The sequence below is a fragment of the Myxocyprinus asiaticus genome, chromosome 47 (assembly GCF_019703515.2).
Source record: "Myxocyprinus asiaticus isolate MX2 ecotype Aquarium Trade chromosome 47, UBuf_Myxa_2, whole genome shotgun sequence".
Taxonomy (NCBI): Eukaryota; Metazoa; Chordata; class Actinopteri; order Cypriniformes; family Catostomidae; genus Myxocyprinus; species Myxocyprinus asiaticus.
In genome coordinates this window covers 21888052-21910042 of record NC_059390.1, presented here as the reverse complement: position 1 = coordinate 21910042, position 21991 = coordinate 21888052, and the positions used below count along the sequence as shown (strand labels likewise).

The following is a 21991-nucleotide window of genomic DNA, read 5'->3' as shown; positions in this document are numbered from 1 at the left end:
CCTGTACAGCATGAAAAGATTGGTAATGTGAAGATCTGTCAAGCAGTCACTCTCCTTCCCAGGTGTAAATACCTTGTATGGGGTAAATTGCCAGTTGACGCTCATGTTTCCCCAGGAAGCACCGTAATTGTTGAACCAACAACTGCTCGTTCAGCCCCTAAAAACATTGTTGTTGGTAGAGTGATAACACCAATATGGGGTGATCGCTGGGTGCCAATGAAGATACTAAACACCAATCCAGTACTGGTGATGCTTCACCGTAACACTAAGCTGGCTGACGTTTCTCCCTGTCTAGCTGTGGAGGATCTCACTGTCACACTGGGTCTGTGTAGAAGCCAGTTCAATACTCCTGGTTCACCACATTTCCAACTGGCGTCCTCTTCTGATCCTACAAAAGAGATATTGATATTCATTGATGTGAAGTTTCTGATGTATGGAAGAGGAAATTAGCTAATCTGATCACATCATACCATGATGTTTTCTCCAAAGACAAGCTGGATTGTGGTGAGGCAAAGGAATTTGTGCACAGGATCCACCTTCATGATGACCGCCCGTTCCACCTACCCTACCACAGTGTTCCCCCCTGCGCATTACCAAAAATTGAGAGAAGTGCTGTCTGAGATGGAGGGGAAAAGGCATAATCAGCAAATTTGTTAGCTAATCTAATCTAATGAAGGATGATGGACTCACGCCATTGCAAAAATGGCATTGCTAGACCCTTATTTAATTTGACAGCTGGCCAGAAGTGCTTTCTGAGAGGATCTAGTGGCCGTAAAAGAGCACTCCCCTTCCGTGAGTTGACATCTCAGGACTGGACTCCAGTTTGTGATGTGGCCTTTAAAGAACTGAAAACGGCTCTTGTTGATTGTGTAGTGTTGGCTCATCCAGATTTTGAGTGTCCTTTCATTCTCTGCACTGACGTAATGCTAGATGGCTTGGGTGCAGTACTCTCACAGGTCCCTGCAGGCAAGGACAAGGCGAGACCCATAGCGTTTGCTAGCAAAACAGTCGCAGCCAATCTAAATATCCTGCACACAGACTAGAATTTATGGCACTTAAATGGTCAGTATGTGGCAAGTTCAGTCACTGGCTTAATGGCCATGAGTTTACCGTATGGACAGATAATAATCCGCTTGCATACACCATGACCAAACCAAAGTTAGATGCATGCGAATAGCACTGGGTCACAAAGTTTGCTCCATATACATTTGAGATCAAATATGTCCCTGGGAAGCTCAACGTAGTGGCAGATGCACTCAGTAGGGACCCGTTTGTAAAGCCTATGAGTCAGCGGCTCTTATCAGAGCCTACTCTGATCTGTTAAAGCATGTACACAGTGTGGAGGGTGGATGTGTACAAGATGTGTTCTGTCCTTCATGTCAGCCGCAAAAGCTATCAGACCTGTCCATGTTCACTTGATTGGATGCATCAATGTCTGCTGAAGACGTGTCTTCCATTTTGTCCTCCTGTGATGAATCTGATCAGTTGTGACCAAGAGGTGTTTCATTCTCTATCTCTGACTGACTTGCAGAACCATTAGTAGAGAGATTCTGTCATCGGCAGGGTTTCCTATTACGTTGGCAGGAATCGCAGACCATCTAGGCGTGAATGTGCCAATGAAAACCAGTGTGTGTTGAGGATCCTGAAGCAGTGGGACAAACATTCAGTGCTTAATAGAATCTAGTACCGAACAATCAGAGACCCGCTCACTAAAAACAAGAGGTTCCAGTTCGTCTTGCCTGACTCCTTAAAACATCAAGCACTTTCTGGTGTTCATGACCTGGCCAGTCACCAAGGACAGCCACATACCTTATCTTTAGCCCGTCAGAGATTTTTCTGGCTTGATATGGAGTGGGATGTGCATGATTATGTGAGAAAATGTCCCAGGTGTGTCCTCAGCAAAACCCCAGAGCCGGCTTCAAGAGCCCCTTTGGACAGTATTAAGACCACAGCCCCACTGGAACTCATCTGCATTGAATTTTGGTCTGCTGAAGATGGAAACAAGAAATCTGTGGATGTTCTAGTGATCACAGATCACTTCACAAAGGCACATGCATTCCCCTGTCAGGACCAGACAGCAAAACGTATCCATTGTGGCCAGGGGGCTACTTTTGAAAGTGAATTGATTGAAGAGCTTCTTGACCTGGCTGGCATTGACAAGTCTAGAATCTCCCCCTACCACCCAGTGGGGAATGGCGGTACTGAACATTTCAATAGGACATGCTGAGATCCCTTCCACAGAGGCCTAAACAGAAGTGGCCACAGTTAGTTCAGTCCATGACATTCGTATACAACTGTATGGCACACAAGCCAACAGATTTTGCCCCATTTTACTTAATGTTCGAGAGAGTGCTGAGATTGCCAGTTGACCTCATGTTCCAAAGTGTCCTTCATGTGGAGTGACTCTGTGACTATGCCGCCTATGTGAAATTGCTAGTCTACGACCTCCAGTCTGCCATGATCTTGGCTCAAAAGAATTCTATTCTGGAACAACAACACCAGTCCAGTCAGTACAACAAAAGAGCTAAGGGCCTGCATCTTGCCCTCTGTGACCAAGTTCTTGTGGCTAACAAGGGTTGTAGAGGGAAACAAAAACTTGCTGATAAATGGGAGCCAGTTATGTACTCTGTTGTTGCCTTTAAACCTTCCATGCACATCTATAAGATACTGTACGTGACAGGGCTGGAAATGAGTACATCGAAATCTTCTGCAAGTGAACTTCCTCCCTTTGCCTGAAACAGAAATTGATGGTCCTGATCATGAGAATGGTGAAACTCATACCTGCATCGTCCCTTCAGAGATTACATCTGATGCAGTGCTCAGCTAAACCGACATATGCTAATGATTCCTCTTCCATAGCTGAGTTGGTGGAGCTTGTAAATGTAGAGCAGAGTGAAGACGAGGAATTCTCACAAGTAGGTTCTATGTCTAACATCTCAATATGGCAGCGTGTGATGAAGACCATACTGCTTCCTGGGTGCACTTTAAATCACCCATTCAAAGTGAACCAAATGCACAAGCAACTGTACCCATGGCTAATGACAACACTGTTGCTGGTACTGGTGCCTGTCATTCATCCCAAATTCCTTTCTTTGATAGTGTGCCTGCTAGGCAAGATCAAGTACCTGATTCAAATGCAAGTGTTCACTACACTACTAGGTTTCGGAGGGTTATCAAAAAGATTTCTTGAATCTATGGTTCAACTTGAGACCCTGTTAGGGTTGGATTCTGGGTCAAGAGTTATTCATGTCTGAATTTAGGTGTAAAGGTGTAAAGGACACCTTGTAAATGTCTATAGAGAGTATAGAAATTTGGTCAATTTCCCAACATTCTTAACCATTGAATTGGTAGGGGTTTTTTTTTTTTTTTTGCTTAACATTTTTTTGTGGGCAATGTAATTCTTATGGCCTGTGTACGTTTTCCATCGGTTTTCTTTATTTTGTGTAATTCTAGGGGGTGAATGTAACAGGTATGAAAAGTGTATTTAATACACACGTTTTGTTATATATAATTACACAAAATGTTAAATGTATACCTGACGTTCCTGTCTATGTGTGTTTCCCCTTTAATTCTGTGGCATTCCATGATCAATATATTTCCTGTCTTAGCTCCTCCCCTTCCCTTTCTGATTTGTATGAGATGTGACAGGTACGTTCATGCTGAGCTGTGATTAATTTCATCCTTGCTTTAAAAATAACTTTTATATGTATTTTTCTTTTAATTCATGTTCTTCTTTTGACTTGATTTAAGCTATATTTTGTTTTCTGACTGTTGAGTGAACTTTAATCACATTTTCCTCTCATTCCACCATTTTTATTTTACAGATATGAGGGCGAACTCACAGTTTTAAAGACTGTTTTTATTTTCATTTCATCAGAGTAGACAGTGAGTTGACACAAAAACAGATGTTGGGAGTCTCATTATTCACACAATGCAGAGATATTACCGTCTACATGAGCACACATCAAAGATTCATTTGCATCGCATTAGAGAAAAAGAGTGCTTTGTTACACCATGGACCTACAAGCACCTAGAAAACTATGACTTGCATATGGCGCTGAGTGTTTTCACTGAGAATTCCCTAACCAGGGCAGTAAACTGAACGCAATATGTCCCAAAGATTTAGAGGGAGATTTAAAGGTAGCATTGCATAGAATCTGCATGATGGTTAAAGAATGATGGGCCATAAAACAAGATATAGCCTGTATAATGTCAAGCATTCAGGTTTAGTGGCAGAGTTTATTAACTGTTTTCATCAGATTGCAGGTTCACGTCTGCTATAGTGGGAAGCCTGATGAGTTTAAAAAATCTTTTAAGACATGGTAGATTACCACATGCCGATAACCTTCATTTGTGCTAACTGTGTTGCTAATTGAACTGTCAAATCAAATGCTCAATAACATGATATAATGGCAAGAAGGCCATTTATGATGTAACATCTGGCTTATCATGGCTGGAGCTGGCACAATAGTCATGAGATAGATTGTACATATAGGCAGTAAATTAAGGAAGGAATGACACAAAAGTTAGATATGATTTTGAAAGACAGTGGATGTAAAAGCTGGTGTGATCCTGGAGTTATTTTTGAGATATTATTTCGGTCACATATCAGTTGTGAATAAGGGAGTGAAAGGGGGTAGCACAGAAAATCAACACGTTTGTTGATTGCCAAAATAATTAAAATATTGAGAGAAAATCACTGAGTGTCTAAGTATTCCCTACCGTATATGCAAATTCACACCTGAAGTAATTTATTTTTTAAGAATATCAGCTTGAGTAGACTTCAATTTGCATAACTGTTTTCGAACTACTTGAAATTCTCTTTTGGTGTAATGTTTCTTTTGAAGTGCACTATTTCTATATGTTCCTAGGCATATTAACAGAAAGGTGGACTCAAATAATTTAAAGAAATTACTTCTGAGGAATTTGCTAATGAATAATACAAAAAACAACATCCCTTCATTATTTATTTTATTCATTTATTTGTCAGGGACCATGCACAAAAAACATTAATCACACAAGAGAAGAGATGCTTTGCACCAGAGAGTACTTTTATGTTTTTGACTGTAATTAAATTGTCTAAGCCATGTGAATGATTTTTAGTAATTTAGTCAGCAGACTAAACTAGTCAAACTACAGTTGACACTGTATGATTGTGAAATACATTTTATTAAGACAATCACGCAAGAGAATATTTCTTATCTGCACAAACTGGATCAACAGGGTAAAACAAAGATGACTAAGTTGGTAATTTAGATCACACATCCATCAAATGGCATGGGTAAATCACATTTAGAATAAAAACTTTAAGTATGTTCAATATATTTTAATATACAGTAAGTGCATATGATCTAATGTTTAAGGTAAAGCAACTGAACAGGGAACAAATGTGGGTCAACTTTATGATTAAAGGAATAGTTCACTCAAAACAGAAAATTCCTCATCATATATTCACTCTCATGCCATCCTAGATGTGTCTGACTTTCTTTCTTCTGCAACACACAAACGAAGATTTTTAAAAGAATATTTCATTGTCTGATGAACTTGAGCACGAACAGCAGGTAAAAGTCAATGTGTGAACTCTCTATTAATGCAAGTTGGGCTCACTGATCAGAATTAATTTACATTTGAAACCAGAATTGCAGGCTGCCTTGTTGCTTTTGTACCCTGATGTAATGAACATTAATATTGACTTTATTTTATTTTTTTATCACAAATAAATAAATAAATAAATAAAACATTCACGGCTGTTAACAAAAGATCTTGGGCTTCAGCCCTATCAGCCAGGGTCTAGCTACGTGCTGTCTTCAGAATGCAAGTGAATGGTAACCAGAACTTTGAAGATCCAAAAGGCAGTATAAATGTAATCCAGTAATAAAAGTATAAAAAAGTAATACGACTACAGTGGTTAAATCCATGTCTTCAGAAGCGATATTGTAGGTGTGGGTGAGAAACAGATCATTATTTACAGGTAAGTCCTTTTTTTAACTGTAAATCTACACTTTCACTTCCACATTCTGGTGTGGAAGTGACCTTCACTTTCACTTTTAGCAATCTACTGGTCACGGCTAAACAAATGTGGAGATTGTCAGTAAAAAAGGACTTACATATTGATCTTTCTCACCTACACCTGTCATATTGCTTCAGAAGATATGAATTTAACCACTGGAGTCTTATGAATTACTTTTCTGCCTCCATGTCATTTTTGGACATGTTGAGTTCTGGTCGCCATTCACTTGTATTGTATGGATCTACAGAGCTGAGATTTTCTTCTAAAAATCTTCATTTGTGTCCTGCAGAAGAAAGAGTGAGTAAATGATGAAAGAATTTTCATTTTTTGGTGAACTACCCCTTTAAACTTGTCAAACCACAATATGGAATTCATGTTTTTTTCTTCTTCTTGAGTTTCATCCATTTCCCTTTGAGTAGTATGTGTGCTTTACTCATTGCGTTGGTCGAACTGAAATTGCAATAATTTCTGTGCAAGTACAGAGAGGTAATTGCCTGAAATTGCATACTTCAAGTCTGAGATTTCAGTTACCAAATGCTGATTCTGCTTAATTTTTAGAACTTCAGTCACATGTTGATAGAACTTCATCTACTAGGAAAGGTAACATCTGTTATTAATGGTAAACACAAATAAATAAATCAGTCCCAAACCGTTTTTATGCAATACACAGAAATTTATTTATTGTTAATGTTTTGACACGCACCCCTTTTACTACATTTTTGCTCAATAATAATAATAAAAAGTCAGCACTTTTAATGTGGTTTTTCCACCATATCATCTTTAAAATGTACTTACAAAAACAAAACTGGAGATTTTTTTTTTTTTTTTAAGAAACCATATCAAAATCATGTATTTTGCAGCAATACATCAATTGGTCACAAGGCAAATGAGGCTCACAAGATTCTCACCATGTCTAATTAACTTTGTAAAACATCAGTGTTCTACAATTTTATAAAGGAGAATGAAAGCAAAATTTACCATTCTTTAAACAGATCATGGTTAAACAGGTAGCAGAGGGAATATGCGACTCCTATACACTCATGATTACTATGAGTGTCTGCAAACGATTCATATAAAACATTTATATGAAAATGTTCACCATGGTGCTTGCTTTAACCAGTTACACAATAGACTACTGTAGAAGCATTTGGGAGTATTAAGTGTGGGAATATGAGCTTTTTATTATTACATTAATAACAAAACAAACAAAAAAACAAAAATTAAGCAAATGTAATGGAGCTGAGACACTATGTTTGTGCCAGGTTGCCATTAGAGAGAGACAACAGGTCAGAACATGTTTCCCGACATTGAGTGAAAAGAGGGTTCCCTGGTGACCACTGTGTACGGCTCAACAAATAATAGCGTACAAATTTGACACCAGTCATATTACTCCAATTCCCACTGTTTACTCTTAAGCCCATTACACTCAAGAAAATCAAAAGCTTAAAAATCTTTAAAAATAGAGGCAGAAATGCTGAATTTCTATGACACAGTAAAAAAGAAGAAGAGCATCAAAATAATCATTTATTATGCTTCACTCAGAAATAGGATAAGAGTCTTTGCAGCAGAAAATGGTGCAATTCCTTTAAGGAACAACAGTTTTAAAGGGTCGTCTTAAGAGCTCCAACTCCCCTGTGTCTAGAAGGTAATCTTCCAGCAGCCTAAGTCTCATGAGAGTCTCATTCACTGTAAGTTTATGTTTATGTTTAGACTTAGTCGTAGGTTAGGTTTTGGGGTAGGTGTAGGGTTTCTGAGGGACTCCAAATAAACAGTGAGAGAAAGAGTCATGCGACTCTTACAAGACTTTCAGCAACTGGGGGGTTACCTAACAACTCAGGAACAATTCAGTGTAGCAAACAACTGTAATTACTATTATATCAGAGGAGAACTATACATCAGCATGAACATAAATTAACAATTATACAATCAAGATGCTTCTGAGCAATTCACAAAAAAAGTTGTACTGTATTTATACATTTTGATTAGTTATGAGTTCATTGCAAATCCAAAATGTAATCTTTACAATTGTTTTAGTTTCTAACCCAATCTCAACCCAACCCCTAAAACATAAGCAGTGTGAATTCGCAACCCAGCATGTGAGAAACCTCGCTTGTCCAAAAGTTATAAATAAAATTCTTTAAATCAATAAGAAACATATTACAAATTGACTTTAACACAAAATATTAATAAGGCATATAATACAAGGCAAGGCAACATCTGACCCTTCCAAACTTCATGAGAGGAAAGACGAGGAGGTATATTTGCGGTGCCTCAGCTCACGTAGGTCAGCACGACCGACTGAATGGGCTCTCGGCACACCGGACACAACTTATTACGGTTTTTCAATTTCTTAGCGCAGGTATAGCACGCCATAAGGTGTCCAGTTCTTCCGTGGACAATACAGCCATTCTTGGGACGACTCTGACATATGACGCATGGCTCTAGGCAGGTGGTGGGCAGACAGGCCTCCAGGCTGTTGTAGCGCTCCAGCTCAGGGGTCTCTTCCTGGCTGCTGCCCCCTGAAGAGGTGGAGGGTTGGGAAGATGTATTTTGAGAATCAGTCACGGACCCCGATGCACCAGAGGGAAGATCGTCTTTGGCCATGGTGGGAGATTGCGAGCACTTACCGTCGGGTACGTCCACTCCTTCATCTGTTTCCGGGAGAGGGCTGGAGGGTTTGGAAGGTAGCTGTTTGGCATTTGAGGGCGAGCTGCGGTCAGTGCTGGGGGGTGTAGTGATGCTGGTGTCTTCTGTGCCATTTTGTGTGCTTTCACATATTTGTGTGTCTGGAAGCCAGCCAGGTTGAACGGTCCAGCAGCTTTTGCAGTGTCGAGGAAGAGGAGGGTTGAGCTCATCACACTTGGCACACTTCCAGTAGTCCTGATTAAACATAACGCTACATTAGATTTTCTCATTTAGTGCACATTCAAAGGGATAGTTCACCCAAAAATGAAAATTCTCTCACCATTTACACACCCCCATGCCATTCCAGATGTGTATGACCTTCTTTGTCCTGCTGAACACAAATAAAGATTTTTAGCAGAATATTTCAGCTCTGTAGGTCCATACAATGTAAGTGAATGGGTGCCAAAATGTTGACCCTCCAAAAAGCACATAAAGGCATCATAGAAGTAATCATACGACTCTTACACCTATCATATCATTTCTGAAGGCATTGATTTAATGAAACAAGTCTTATAGATCACTTTTATGCTGTCTTATGCGATTTTTGGAGCTTCAAAATTTTGGCACCCATTCACTTGCATTTTATGGACCTAAAGAGCTGAGAAATTCTAAAAATCTTCATTGGTGTTCTGCAGTTGAAAGAAAGTCATACACATCTAGGATGGCATAAGGGTGCATCAATGATGACAGAATTTTCATTTTTGGGTGAACTATCCCTTTAACGTCATATAATAAAAAACATGTTCATTTGTTTTTTTCTTTTGAAATAAGAGTGATTTACTATATAGGTACGCATACTGTAATGTTCACATCACAAAGCTCCCTCTCCAGGTAAACGCAGACTTCTTATAAAAAACTATGCTGGAAAAGTGTTGTTTAGAAATTAATATTGTTATGTTACAACCCTGAGCACATTACCATAACACCATTCAGCAATTTGGCCTACCCTGTACTGAACTTCAGTACAGATGTTATGCAATAAACACAGAGGTCTTTTACAAATAGAAATCTTAAAGATAAAAGTTACAAACACAGCTTGGTTAATTCAAAGATAAGGAAATGATGAAAAAGTCAGGTAAAACTAAATAATGAATGTTTTTTGTGCAGGAAACCTTGACATAAGTGGACAAAAAATAATTACAGAACCACATTTACTTTCTTAATACATGCATCTGGTCTTCTTGTGCAGGACTCATTGGTGCATATTACTTCAAAGTTTGTCTTAATAATCTTTTATTAAAATGTAATAAACTGCTCCATCTTTTAATGCTTTTCCTTTTTAGCTGACGCCACCAACCCCTTATCTTTCAACCCCTCCCATCCACCTGTCTGGCTCCATTCTATAACACCCACTTTTCATGATTTAATTCCATCAAATCCAGATAGGGATGTAACGGTTTAGATTGAAAGTTTTATTTTAATTGTATTATTACTATTACTTTTAATATATTTATAGACATATGCAAAGCATTTCAAATTTAGCACTGTTATTAAAAGTGCTATATGATCCATTAGAGAACAGGGCAATGGTAACACCAACTGGAAATATTAGCTAATAATTCTGCTTGCTGAAAATACATGCAGGTGCATCTCAAAAAATGTTAATATCGTGGAAACGTTTTTCCATAATTTAATTCAAAAAGTGGAACTTTCATATATTCTAGATTCGTTACACATAAAGTGAAATATTTCAAGCCTTTTTTTTTTTTTTTTTTTAATCTTGATGATTATGGTTTACAAAAATCCAGTATCTCAAAATATTAGAATAAAGAATTTATAATACATAAATGTCAAACTTCTAGAAAGTATGTTAACTTATGCACTCAATACTTGGTCGGGGCTCCTTTTGCACAAATTACTGCAAATAATTATTGCTCAGTGGTCCAAAGTCCTCTTTTCATATGAAAGTAAATTTTGCATTTAATTTGGAAATAAAGGTCCCAGAGTCTGGAGGTAGAGTGGAGAGGCACAGAATCCAAGTTGCTTGAAGTCCAGTGTGAAGTTTCCACAGTCGGTGATGATTTGGGTTACCATGTCATCTGCTGGTGTTGGTCCACTGTGTTTTCTCAAGTCGAGAGTAAATGCAGCCATCTACCAGGAGATTTTAGAGCACTTCATGCTTCCATCTGCTGACAAGCTTTATGGAGATGCTGATTTCCTTTTCCAGCAGGACTTGGCACCTGCCTAGTGCCAAAACTACTAGTAACTGGTTTGCTGACCATGGTATTACTGTGCTTGATTGGCCAGCCAACTCGCCTGACCTGAACCCTATAGAGAATCTATGGGGTATTGCCAAGAGGAAAATGAGAGACACCAGACCCAACAATACAGACGAGCTGAAGGCCACTATCAAAGCAACCTAGGCTTCCATAACATCTCAGCAGTGCCACAGGCTGATTGCCTCCATGCCACGCTGCACTGATGCAGTAATTAGTGCAAAAGGAGCCCCGACCAAGTATTGAGTGCATAAATTAACATACTTTTCAGAAGGTCGACATTTCTGTATTACAAATTCTTTATTCTAATATTTTGAGATACTGGATTTTTGATTTCCATGAGCTGTAAGCCATAATCATCAATATTACAACAAAGAAATATTTCACTTTATGTGTAATGAATACAGAATATATGAAAGTTCCACTTTTTTAATTAAATTACGAAACAAAAAACTTTTCTACGATATTCTAATTTTTTGAGATGCAGCTGTAATGTTAGATACGTATGCTCCTTACAGTCACTGATTACATATAATATTTAAAATTAAGCTGTATTTTCCTAAAATAATATTGTCTCTGAATACATATAAATATTATTTTCAAAAATACATATTTAATGGAAGTGCATGCTTATCCAGTTAAATGTCCCTACTTATAACCCTACTGAAATGTACTGATAAAATCAAGTCAGACATGACATTTAACAGCATAGCATTATTATACAAATTCAGCAATATATATAGTAGATTAATATGGCACTATTATTAAACCTCTGTAAACTTTCATTTTCTCTCATGCAGTCAGAGCAGATCACTCGGAGAAGCGTCCCAAAAATAAGTATCCTACCTTTAGAACAACCCCACTGGCGTCCTAACTGATATCTTATTTGAAAGCCAACCATTACAGTCACATTACAATAGTATGAAACATAACTATAGCACTGTCCGAGAATAGCGCTACATTTATTAGCAACACAAAATGCAGAAAAGCAATGTTTGATGATGGAAACACTTTTGGAAGACCCAGATGATGTGCATAATTACAGACTTTCCTGAGATATAATTTGATTTCTGCAGCCTTTAACTTAAAAGCACGTCGATTTTGTTTCTCCATTTTCATCTATCTAATGTTTAATTCACAGCAGCCGTTTATGCGTCGTTGGTTGCTTAGTAACAGACATGAGAGTTGATTTTCGAACTCGATAGAGCGGTTTAGGATTTCCTTACTAGAGATATGATTTTGTAAGATAAGAATCCTAAATCAAGATAAGAAGTTTTCTAAAATATACACTCCCAGATCCCTCCCAGCTAAAAAGGCGCTTCTCTCCTGCTCACATTCGCTTACATGGTTTCACTTTTAGTTCTTGCAGATTCAGCTAGTAATTGCATTTTAGTGCTCCTGTGCATTGAAGTGATTTCCATGTGTATGGCCGCGTTTCGTAGGTGTAGGACATCACACATATTTGATACAGATGCATGTAAAATAATTTAAAAAAAAAACAACCAAAACCATCCAATCTCCACAATGCGTACTGTCACATTTTTTAACTGCAATGTATCGTGCCAGCATTATACCCTAACTCCAGAGCTAAGTTTTTCCTTGTTGAATCCTATTTCACACAGATATATATCAGATTATGGGAGTAAGAAGGGTTGCAAATGGTGTTTCATGTTTAAAGGAGGAAACACAACAAAAAACAATATGCCACATACTGCCTCGGTTATCTCAGTATCCTCATCAAATGAGTCTTCATCCTCAGCAAAGATTGTCACTTCATACACCTAAAAAAAAACAGAAAGATTGAACTGCAGTGAGTTGATATCATTAGTTAGGTTAGTCAGGTCATTGTTTACTTTGTTTCTATAAAGCAGGATTTTGTGTTGAAACCTCATTTTCTCCAGGCACCGAATCTTCATCGTCCTCACTGTAAGCATCAGAATCAATGGACTCCACCTCAAACTCCACACTGAAGTTATCAGAGTCAGAGTCTGATCCAGAGTCCTCACTCTCTTCACTGTTCTCACTGTGAGATACACCTACATCCTGTAGAGCAAATAAAACAACAGCCAGAAAGTGGCATGCAAGTTACAAGTTAGTCGATTAGACACAACTGTGTAGGGCAGGGCAGTATGATGGTTTGTACCATACAACAGAAACATTTCAACCTCCACTATACTATTTATAACATGTATAAACATGTATTATGTACTGTATATTAAAGAGAATTATTTATATATTTTTATGAATAAACTAATCCTTTTATTATTTGTCATTATTTTTCCAAAATTTGATTTGTAAAGTATTTAATATACTGAATTATTCAAAAATAGGCATTACTTCATGGTTATGTAATACATTAAATAATAATATAATGATATATACCATTACTATGACATAAAATTTCTCATACCATGACATAAGATTTTGGTCACCCTGCCCACCTTTGCAGCTGTCTGAATGTGTGTTCATGAGTATGTTTACAGGTGCTACTCACAGGGTTGATCTGTGCCTCTGAAGACTCACTGTTCCCCCTCTCTCGGTGCAGGCCTCCGATCACACACCATGACAAGCTGTCATCAAATGTCAGGGAGAAGCTGTCTGACTTGTGCCTCTTTCTGCACTCTCTGGGCTCGTCTTCTGCCGAAGAACCTTCTATTTTAAATACACAAACACAGCACTGAGCCATATTGTTGTCTATGATATGGAACTTTTCCACTGCATGCTACGGTTCGACTCGACTCTGCTCGCTTTACTTTTCTAAGCTTGCTTTTCCACTGCAGTTTAGTGCAGCCTCAACGTGGGTGGGATTATATGCTGATCGTCATAGTTGCGCCACCTCTACTGCCGTGACATCATCTTAAACGTGACACAAACACACAACAAAGGAGCAATGGAGGATATCGAAGGAATGATGCCCTTGATTATCGGCATGTGGCTGTTTTTCACAGCAAGATGACAAACTTTGTTTCAAAAGAGGCTGATGGCACAAGACAAAATACTGCTAAAAAAAAAAACAAAACAAAAAACAGGAGAGTTTGGGAAATCATACACCAAAGCGCAGATGAGGACATCACTGTGTTGGCTCGACGATGCATGAGGGTAAGCTAACCTGCCATCTAGCTTATAGATTCTCTCTGACCAATCAGTGATCTGCAGGGTTTTGACGTCACATTTAGTATGGGCTCGGCTCACTTGGCACCTCGACAGAGGTGGTACTAAAAAAAAAAAAAAATACCAGGTACTATCCACAGTGGAAAACCCCCAAAAAGCGAGCAGAGTCGAGTCGAGCCGTACCGTGCAGTGGAAAAGCCCCATATGATACACTATTACAAGTGCACACATTTACAACTGCTCCCTAGACTTTCCAAACATTACCAATCTGTTTCTCTTCACAGTCTGTTAAGAAATGAACACTTGAGTATAGGCTATGCATCGCATTAGTGTAAATCAGATCATTTGCTGATGTTCTCTCCTTATGTGCACTCAACTATGGACACTTATGGGCCAAACAGGAGCAATGTTTTCAGCCATAACTCAATTTTAATGGTGCATCTAGTGGTGATTGCTCAACAAACTGCCTTTGTGTGCAGGGCAGAGGCTTTAAAATGGGCCATTGAAGAGCAACAGTCATCTGAGCACATTCAGCACAGCCTCCAGATCTCAGTGTCCTTTTGATCGGTACGCACTGACAGAAAAAGCAGTCATTATCTGCCCGATTCTAGCCATGCTGAAGCACCCACAGATCATCACCGAATCCTTCACCTGGTCATCTAATGATTAGACGGAGACCTGGAGAGGCCTTCGTGCCACAATGTCTTGCACCCACTGTGAAATTTGGTGGAGGATCAGTGATGATCTGGGGGTGCTTCATCAAGGCTGGAATTGGGCAGATTCGTCTTTGTGAAGGACGCATGAATCAAGCTACATACAAGGTTATCCTGGAAGAAAACATGCTTCCTTCTGCACTGACAATGTTCCCCAACTCTGAGGATTGGTTTTTCCAGCAGAACAATTTTCCATGCCACACAGCCAGATCAATCAAGGTGTGGATGGAGGACCACCGGATCAAGACCCTGTCATGGCCAGCCAAATCTCTTGACCTGAATCCCAATGAAAACCTCTAGAATGTGATTAAGAGGAAGATGGATGGCCACAAGCCATCAAAAAAAGCCGAGCTGCTTGAATTTTTGTGCCAGGAGTGGCATAAAGTCACCCAACAGCAATGTGAAAGACTGATAGAGATCATGCCAAGACGCATGAAAGCTGTGATTGAAAATCAGGGTTATTCCACGAAATATTGATTTCTGAACTCTAAGTTAAACATTAGTATTGTGTTGTTTAAAAATGAATATGAACTTGTTTTCTTTGCATTATTCAAGCTCTGAAAACACTGCATGTTTTTTTTTGTTATTTTGACCAGTTGTCATTTTCTGCAATTAAATGCTCTAAATGACAAAATTTGTACTTGGAATTTGGGAGAAATGTTGTCAGTACTTTATAGAATAAAACAAAAATGTTAATTTTACTCAAACACATACATATAGATAGTAAATCCAGAGAAAATGATAATTTTGCAGTGGTCTCTTAATTTTTTCCAGAGCTGTATATTTATGCTCCGAGTATCGCATCGTTGCCCTCATGTCATCTGTATTAAAAGCAGTTGTGAGTCGAGTCACCTGTGCAATTAGTGTGAGGACCACCATTTGAATGACACAAGGAGTTGCTGCCTATGTAGAGTGTTCCAAATTGGTCTGTTATGAGGCTCCTTTTTAGTTAGGATGTTACCATAGAAAACAGCTGCTTATGTAGGCAGGAAACAGCAAGGCAGCTCACTAAGTTTTGGAACAGACAATTGAAATTTAACAGTCATTTAGCTGACATTATCCGAAACAACTTACAGTACACTTCTTAATATATACAGTCTCCCTTGGAACAATTTTGGGATCTCACTCAAGGACACAATTGTTATAGCTCATGATGCCTTGCTCTATATATGAATCCAACCAGCAATGGGGTTTCTGGCTTTAAGCTTTTAACCACTATGCAATGTTTTTGAAAAACCACATGAAATCGAAACTGGACTTTTGTGGCTTTCAAGTCTACTAGCTTTAAGGCCAACTATTTTAGGAAGTGTACTCATAAAAAATGACTAAATTAAAATGTGTACATGTGCTAAATATTATAGTCTTTCTCTTCCAGGAAAACAGACCACAGATATTGATGATTCATCTTGTACTCAGGGGCACAGCCAATTTTTGTCCAATAAAATGCTCTCTGAAATGAGAATGTAATATTCCCCTAATTCATGTATGCACTGTAAACTAAAGGCTATTGGCCTTTTTCAATAGGACATATGTTAACACAGGAACGAAAACAACACTTATCAAGCATGTTCATTGGCATTTGTTTAAAAACCCTGAAGCCTTAATGTTTAAAAAAAAAAAACAAAAAAAAAAAAACAAAAGAAGAACATTAAACTCTTCTCTAAGCATTTGTCTGGGACAGCTGAATACAAAAAAGTTTTATGTGAATTCCCCCAGCCTCATCTGACAGAGCAGAGCAAGTGTGTACTTTGATAGACACTCAAGAGGACACAGCTGGAGTGTGTCTCTCTCTCTGTGGTGTGTGTGTGTGTGCTCACCAGGATCACTGCTTCTCCTCCTCCTGCGCTGCTGTTGTGAGGTAGATGAGCGAGAATCAGAATCTGTGTCCTGGAACAGACAGTCTAGTTTCAGTCACACTTCAATCTTAAAACAAAGCAGGGGCTCTATAAAACCCATTCAAGCACAAACTGAACACTACCAAGGAACCTTTTTGGAATGGGTCAATACTCTGTGGTTCTAAGTGTATTCTGAGCACAAAACAAGCATTTACCCCAGGGCCTCTGTCCGGTTCACTTTGACTCCTGGGTTCAGAGAAGGTAGACTGAGTCTCTGTAAAAAGACAACAAGCACAGTTTAAATAATGTTACAGATAAAAGCATAGAGTTTGTGGAAAAGCAATGGAGATAGAACATAAGGTTGTTTAACTATCCTAGTACCTGGGTTTTTCACTGCCACTAGGTTTCTGCTGATCATTGCAAAGAGGGCTCTAAAAGAAAACAAGGTCAAATTAACCTAATTTTCGGTTCATTTTCAAATGCAACCAGGTGGTTTCATATCTCTAACATGTGAGAAATGCGTTATGTAAGTAGACTTTTTGTTACACCGAGCTAGCATATGAAACAGGTGATGGCAAGCTTAGTCAGAGCTACAAGGAAATCAAATGTCTGAAGTTGCCATCTGTTCCACTACAGCCCCACGCTGTCATGTCAGGAGTCATTAGTTGTTCAGTTGTTTCTGCCTTTCCAAGGGCTCCTGCTATATGACTGAAAGATCAAGTTAGATAAAGGGTGAATACGCACCGGGGCTCTTTGACCGAGAAGCTTTTCACCCCCAGGATAGCGCCGAGAGCGTCCTCTCCACAGTGGACGATGTGTTGCTGCTGCTTGTCATACAACTCCTTGCTCATGATATACTTCCCCAAATAAAACATAACCTAATCACACAAAAAAGATGTTTAAAGGTGCAAAGGCGAATCTAATAATACTATTTCTTGAAACAGTCTGACTTCCTGCAGCAATGAGGATACAGATCAGTACCCATTTGCAACAAACCACTTAAGCTACACACACACACACAAAAAACAAAACAAAAAACATTTGTAATAATAAGTGTATTATTACTGTTTTATTCCCCCCAACTTAAGGGTTTTGTTGCAACTGGATGCATGTGCCTATTTAACTATGTAATATAAATGAGTAATATATTCCTCTTAGTCAGGCAAAACCACAAAATCCACCCAAAGAGAAAATGGCTCGCTCCATTACGAAGCCCCTTTTTTTCCTGAAATTGTTTTGCATGCCCTCACAATAAATTTACCATGGTTTAACTACAGTAATATTGTAGTAACTATGTTTTTTGGTGGAAACTATGGTTTTAGTACCATATACTGTATCCATATGGTAACAATGGTTTTACTATACATTAAAGGAATAGTTCACTCAAAAATGACAATTCTCTCATTATTTACTCACCCTTATGCCATCCCAGATGCGAGTGACTTTCTTTCTTCAGCTTAACACAAACAAAGATTTTTAGTAGAATATTTCAGCTCTGTAAGTTCATACAATGTAAGTGAATGGGTGCCAACATTTTTGAAGCTCCAAAATCCACATAAGGGCAACATAGAAGTACTCCAGGGGTTTAATCCATGTCTTCTGAAGTTATATGATAGGTATGGGTGAGAAACAGATCAATATTTAAGTCCTTTTGTTTTGTTTTTTTTGTTTTTTTTTAAATTGTAAATTCTACCCCCTGCTCAGGCAATCTCCACTTCAGTTTCGCTTTCTCATTCTTCTTCTGTTTTTGATGATTCACAGTCTTACTGCCCTCTACTGGGCAGAGAGGAGAATTTATGATAAAAATTACTTAAATATTGATCTGTTTCTCACCCACACCTAACATACTGTGTCTGAACACATGGATTTAACCACTGGAGTTAAATGGATTAATTTTATGATGCCTTTATGTGGATTTTGGAGCTTCAAAATTTTGGCACCCATTCACTTGCATTGTATGGACCTACAGAGCTGCAATATTCTTCTAAGAATGTTAATTTGTGTTCAGCAGAAGAAAGAAAGTCATACACCTCTGGGATGCCAGGAGGGTGAATAAATCATGAGAGAATTTTCATTTTTGGGTGAACTATCCCTTTAACCATGGTTAATCTTGTGGAAACTATGGTTTTACTACAAATAATTTAACCCCAAAATTATTCTTTTTATTACCATAATTTCCATTTTCCAACAATTTCTTCATGTGCAAATAAATTACTAAAAAATTGATGATTAAACAGAAATCAGAGGAAAATGTTATCTTATTTTTTTAGATTATTTTTTACAAAGTTAAAGTTTTGTGTGAAATTGACTAAACAGTGCTAAATAAGAGTTTATTCATTTTTTAGTAATTTTATGTTTATGTTATTTACTATATTAACCCATGTGCATCATAAAAAAAAGTAACTCAGAGGTCCTTAGAGGACAAAAATGTCCACGTCAAAAAACTGCCATAATAATATTATACTGTATATTAATATTATTTTCCACTTTCAATTAGTTAATATTTTTAACCAACATCAGTCCTGATCATAACAACAAAATATTCATTAATTTTAAGGATTTTAACCCTTTAAATGCCAGTTTGTTTATATAATGCCACTGCTGTTTTTCACACACACAAATTTCTCAATACACACATACAAAACACACTCTGACATCCATACCAACACACAATTTTAGCTGCATCATTTATTCAATTGGCCTGCAGTGCTCTATAATACAGCAAACAGAAAAAAGGAAAAAAGCATGTATTTGCTCCATAGGCTAAACATGATGAAAATAGCACCATCTGGTGGAAAACATTAAAAATGTAAATTTTGAAGCCAGGGCTCCAGAATGAAAGCATAATATCATAGAATTCATGATTTTATGCTTTAATGGCACTGGGATCAAATATTGCAGTTTTAATGGGTATCAATGGGGAATTTTTTTTTCTGAAGGTCCTGAGTGTAACTATCTTGAGTACACAGTGTATTATAGATGTATTATAGGAACCGAGGTTAAAATATCAAAATTCCCCCACAAATGCACACCTCTGGCAAAATTCAAAATCAGCCATTAAAAAAAAAACATATCGGCCGATAACTAGTAAAACCATGGTAAATTTATTGTGAGGAAAAGCAAAACTATTGCAAGGGATCGCAGACTGTTGCGAGGAAACGCATAACTTATCGCAAGGGAACGTAAAATACTGCAAGGGTATGCAAAACTAATGAAAATAATTAATAAAATCCTGTCTGTCCTCTAAGGGGCTCCGTACTCCATCATGCCCAAGTTGTTAAAAAAAAAAATAATAATAATAATTATATATATATATATATATATATATATAGCACTTCTTAAAGCATTAAGATTGGCATTCAAATTAGTTAAGTTACTATAAACGGTGAAGGACAGTTTAACATAAAACAAAAAAAAAGCAGTATCTAAATATAGGATGAATTCAGGTAAATTGGGCCACTTTTTGACAGAGATGACTGAATTCATCTGAATTTAACATCCACTGTCCTAAGCAAAGTAATAAAGACCTTAAAATTCAAATGCTGGTTTGACAGCACACACAAGTGACGAGCAACACATGAAACTGGAGTAGGATTATTTATAACCAGCAAAGTGATTCTTCATTCCAAAAACATTTAGGTAGGTGTCATTTGCATAAATTACTAATATAAAACAAACATATACAACCAAACGCAAGAATTTAGTGATGTTCATTAATAATTTAATGGCACTATTGGCACAGTGTGTTAAATGACATTATATTAACTAAACATTTTACTGCAAGTAAAGTCACACTGCTGTCAACATACCTCCTTCATGGTGAAAACCTCCTTATCTGCACCTGCATCTTCTAACAGGCTTTTCAACAGTACTTTGGGTCTTACCTGAGAAAGTTGCAGTAAATATAAAAGTCACTTCAAGCTCAATAAATACTGTTTAAAAGTGCACACGCACAACTCAAAATGTTGAAATTACTGTACCAGTTTTTCGTTGTCAACCTTGTTGATCTGAGAACTGCTTAAACAACTTTCTGTTGCCATATTGGTAGTTATCTGCGAAAAGAAACAGAGTTAGCATTTAGAAACAGTAATCTGAAGGCAACCCATCCAGCAAACTAAATACACAACAACGTTACCTGTGCAAATAGAGGTAAATTGGCTACTCTGCATAAGAATCTTCTATATATACTCTGCTAGCTGTACATAAAGTGCTTGAGCTCAGGGTTAGTGAGGAGTGTGAGCCGGTTCAGGGCCGGTCTACAGTTTAAAAAGACACAGACAGAGACATGTCAGGGCTAGAATCCACTGCGGGATCATCATGTCCTGGGCGGGTTCGGGCATGACACGTCAAAAGCGTGAGTGGCTTCAGAAGCCCTGGCGGTCGATCAGGCTCAGTTCTCTCTCTCTGCGATCATGCCCGGGCATGTCCCGCCTCAACACACCCGCCCTGTTGCTGGCTAAGCACATGGATTTGAGGCTTATCAGCCAAGCAACAGGTGAAATAACGGGGTGTTTGGACCAAAGCGATGACTCCAAATAAACACCTAAAGTGGTGTCATGTCATCATTACAAGTGCTTCGGACGGATGGATGTCTTTCAAGTACAGTTTTGGACTACAACAATCTCTTTATTTATGTTTCTTTCTTTACACATCTACACACAGAAACGGTCAGCAAACGTTACACACAAATATAAGACAACAGAGGTAACATGGAAATTGATTTACATGCGATGTGATGTTAATCATCATGTGGATCATGCACTTGTGTCTAGAGCGCTTTTGACACTTTTGTCTATTCACTCTGGTTTCATTGTATTTATAGAGACAAAAGGCATATATAATGACTTTTGGATTGTATTCTCCAGTTGCAAAGCATAAACATGTAAATTGCAGGCGGTATTTTTTTTTTTTTTTTTTTTGCATGTTTACGTAATTATTTAGCAACTGACCGACAGTGACACGCACGCGCGCTCAAATGTATTTACTTACACACTGTGGCGTAACAATAACGTTAGCTGAGCAGATAGTGTGTTCTCTGACTATTGTAAAATGCTGCGAAATTTGATACTGCAGTCATTGAAATAGCGCCACAAGCGCGCCCAATCCTGAGTGACACTTCCCCGGTGTGACGCGCGCAGGAAATCCCGAGGCTTCAGCAGGCCGCGCGTCTCAGCGCTAGACGCGGCTCACTGAGGCGAATGGTTTCAAGCAACTAAATGGACGTTTAAAGCGTCAGACGACGTCAAATCTAAGCGTTTAGCAGATTAACGACGTTTTTTTTTTTACATTGACAGCCCCGGATAGATATTAACTATTGAGACAGGAAAACTGAAAGTGTTAATAATGTGTCTTACCTGCTGCTGACCGTTGAGTGGCGCGAGCTCTCTCACTCCCTCTACTGGCACCGTTTGACGTGTGAAA

General features: G+C 38.2%; 1 protein-coding gene across 4 annotated transcripts; it reads right to left on the bottom strand.

Moving 5' to 3' along the window:
- Positions 1-7521: 7521 nt before the first annotated feature.
- LOC127436816 (E3 ubiquitin-protein ligase Mdm2-like) lies at positions 7522-21991 on the bottom strand. Of its 4 annotated transcripts, XM_051691246.1 has the most exons (12): positions 20706-21906; positions 20551-20622; positions 20380-20454; positions 17315-17448; positions 16952-17001; positions 16786-16844; positions 16553-16622; positions 13406-13563; positions 12799-12954; positions 12624-12692; positions 8638-8890; positions 7522-8529 (listed from the first exon to the last, which is right to left on the bottom strand). In XM_051691246.1, the coding sequence occupies exons 2-12, from the start codon at positions 20608-20610 to the stop codon at positions 8282-8284; spliced, it is 1332 nt and encodes a 443-aa protein (XP_051547206.1). In that variant the 5' UTR covers positions 20611-20622; positions 20706-21906; the 3' UTR covers positions 7522-8281. The 4 variants fall into 4 exon arrangements, with proteins under 4 accessions (XP_051547206.1, XP_051547204.1, XP_051547205.1 ...); XM_051691244.1 differs by lacking the exon at positions 20706-21906 and adding an exon at positions 21925-21991 and having other exon boundaries at positions 7522-8890; XM_051691245.1 differs by having other exon boundaries at positions 7522-8890; positions 13406-13560.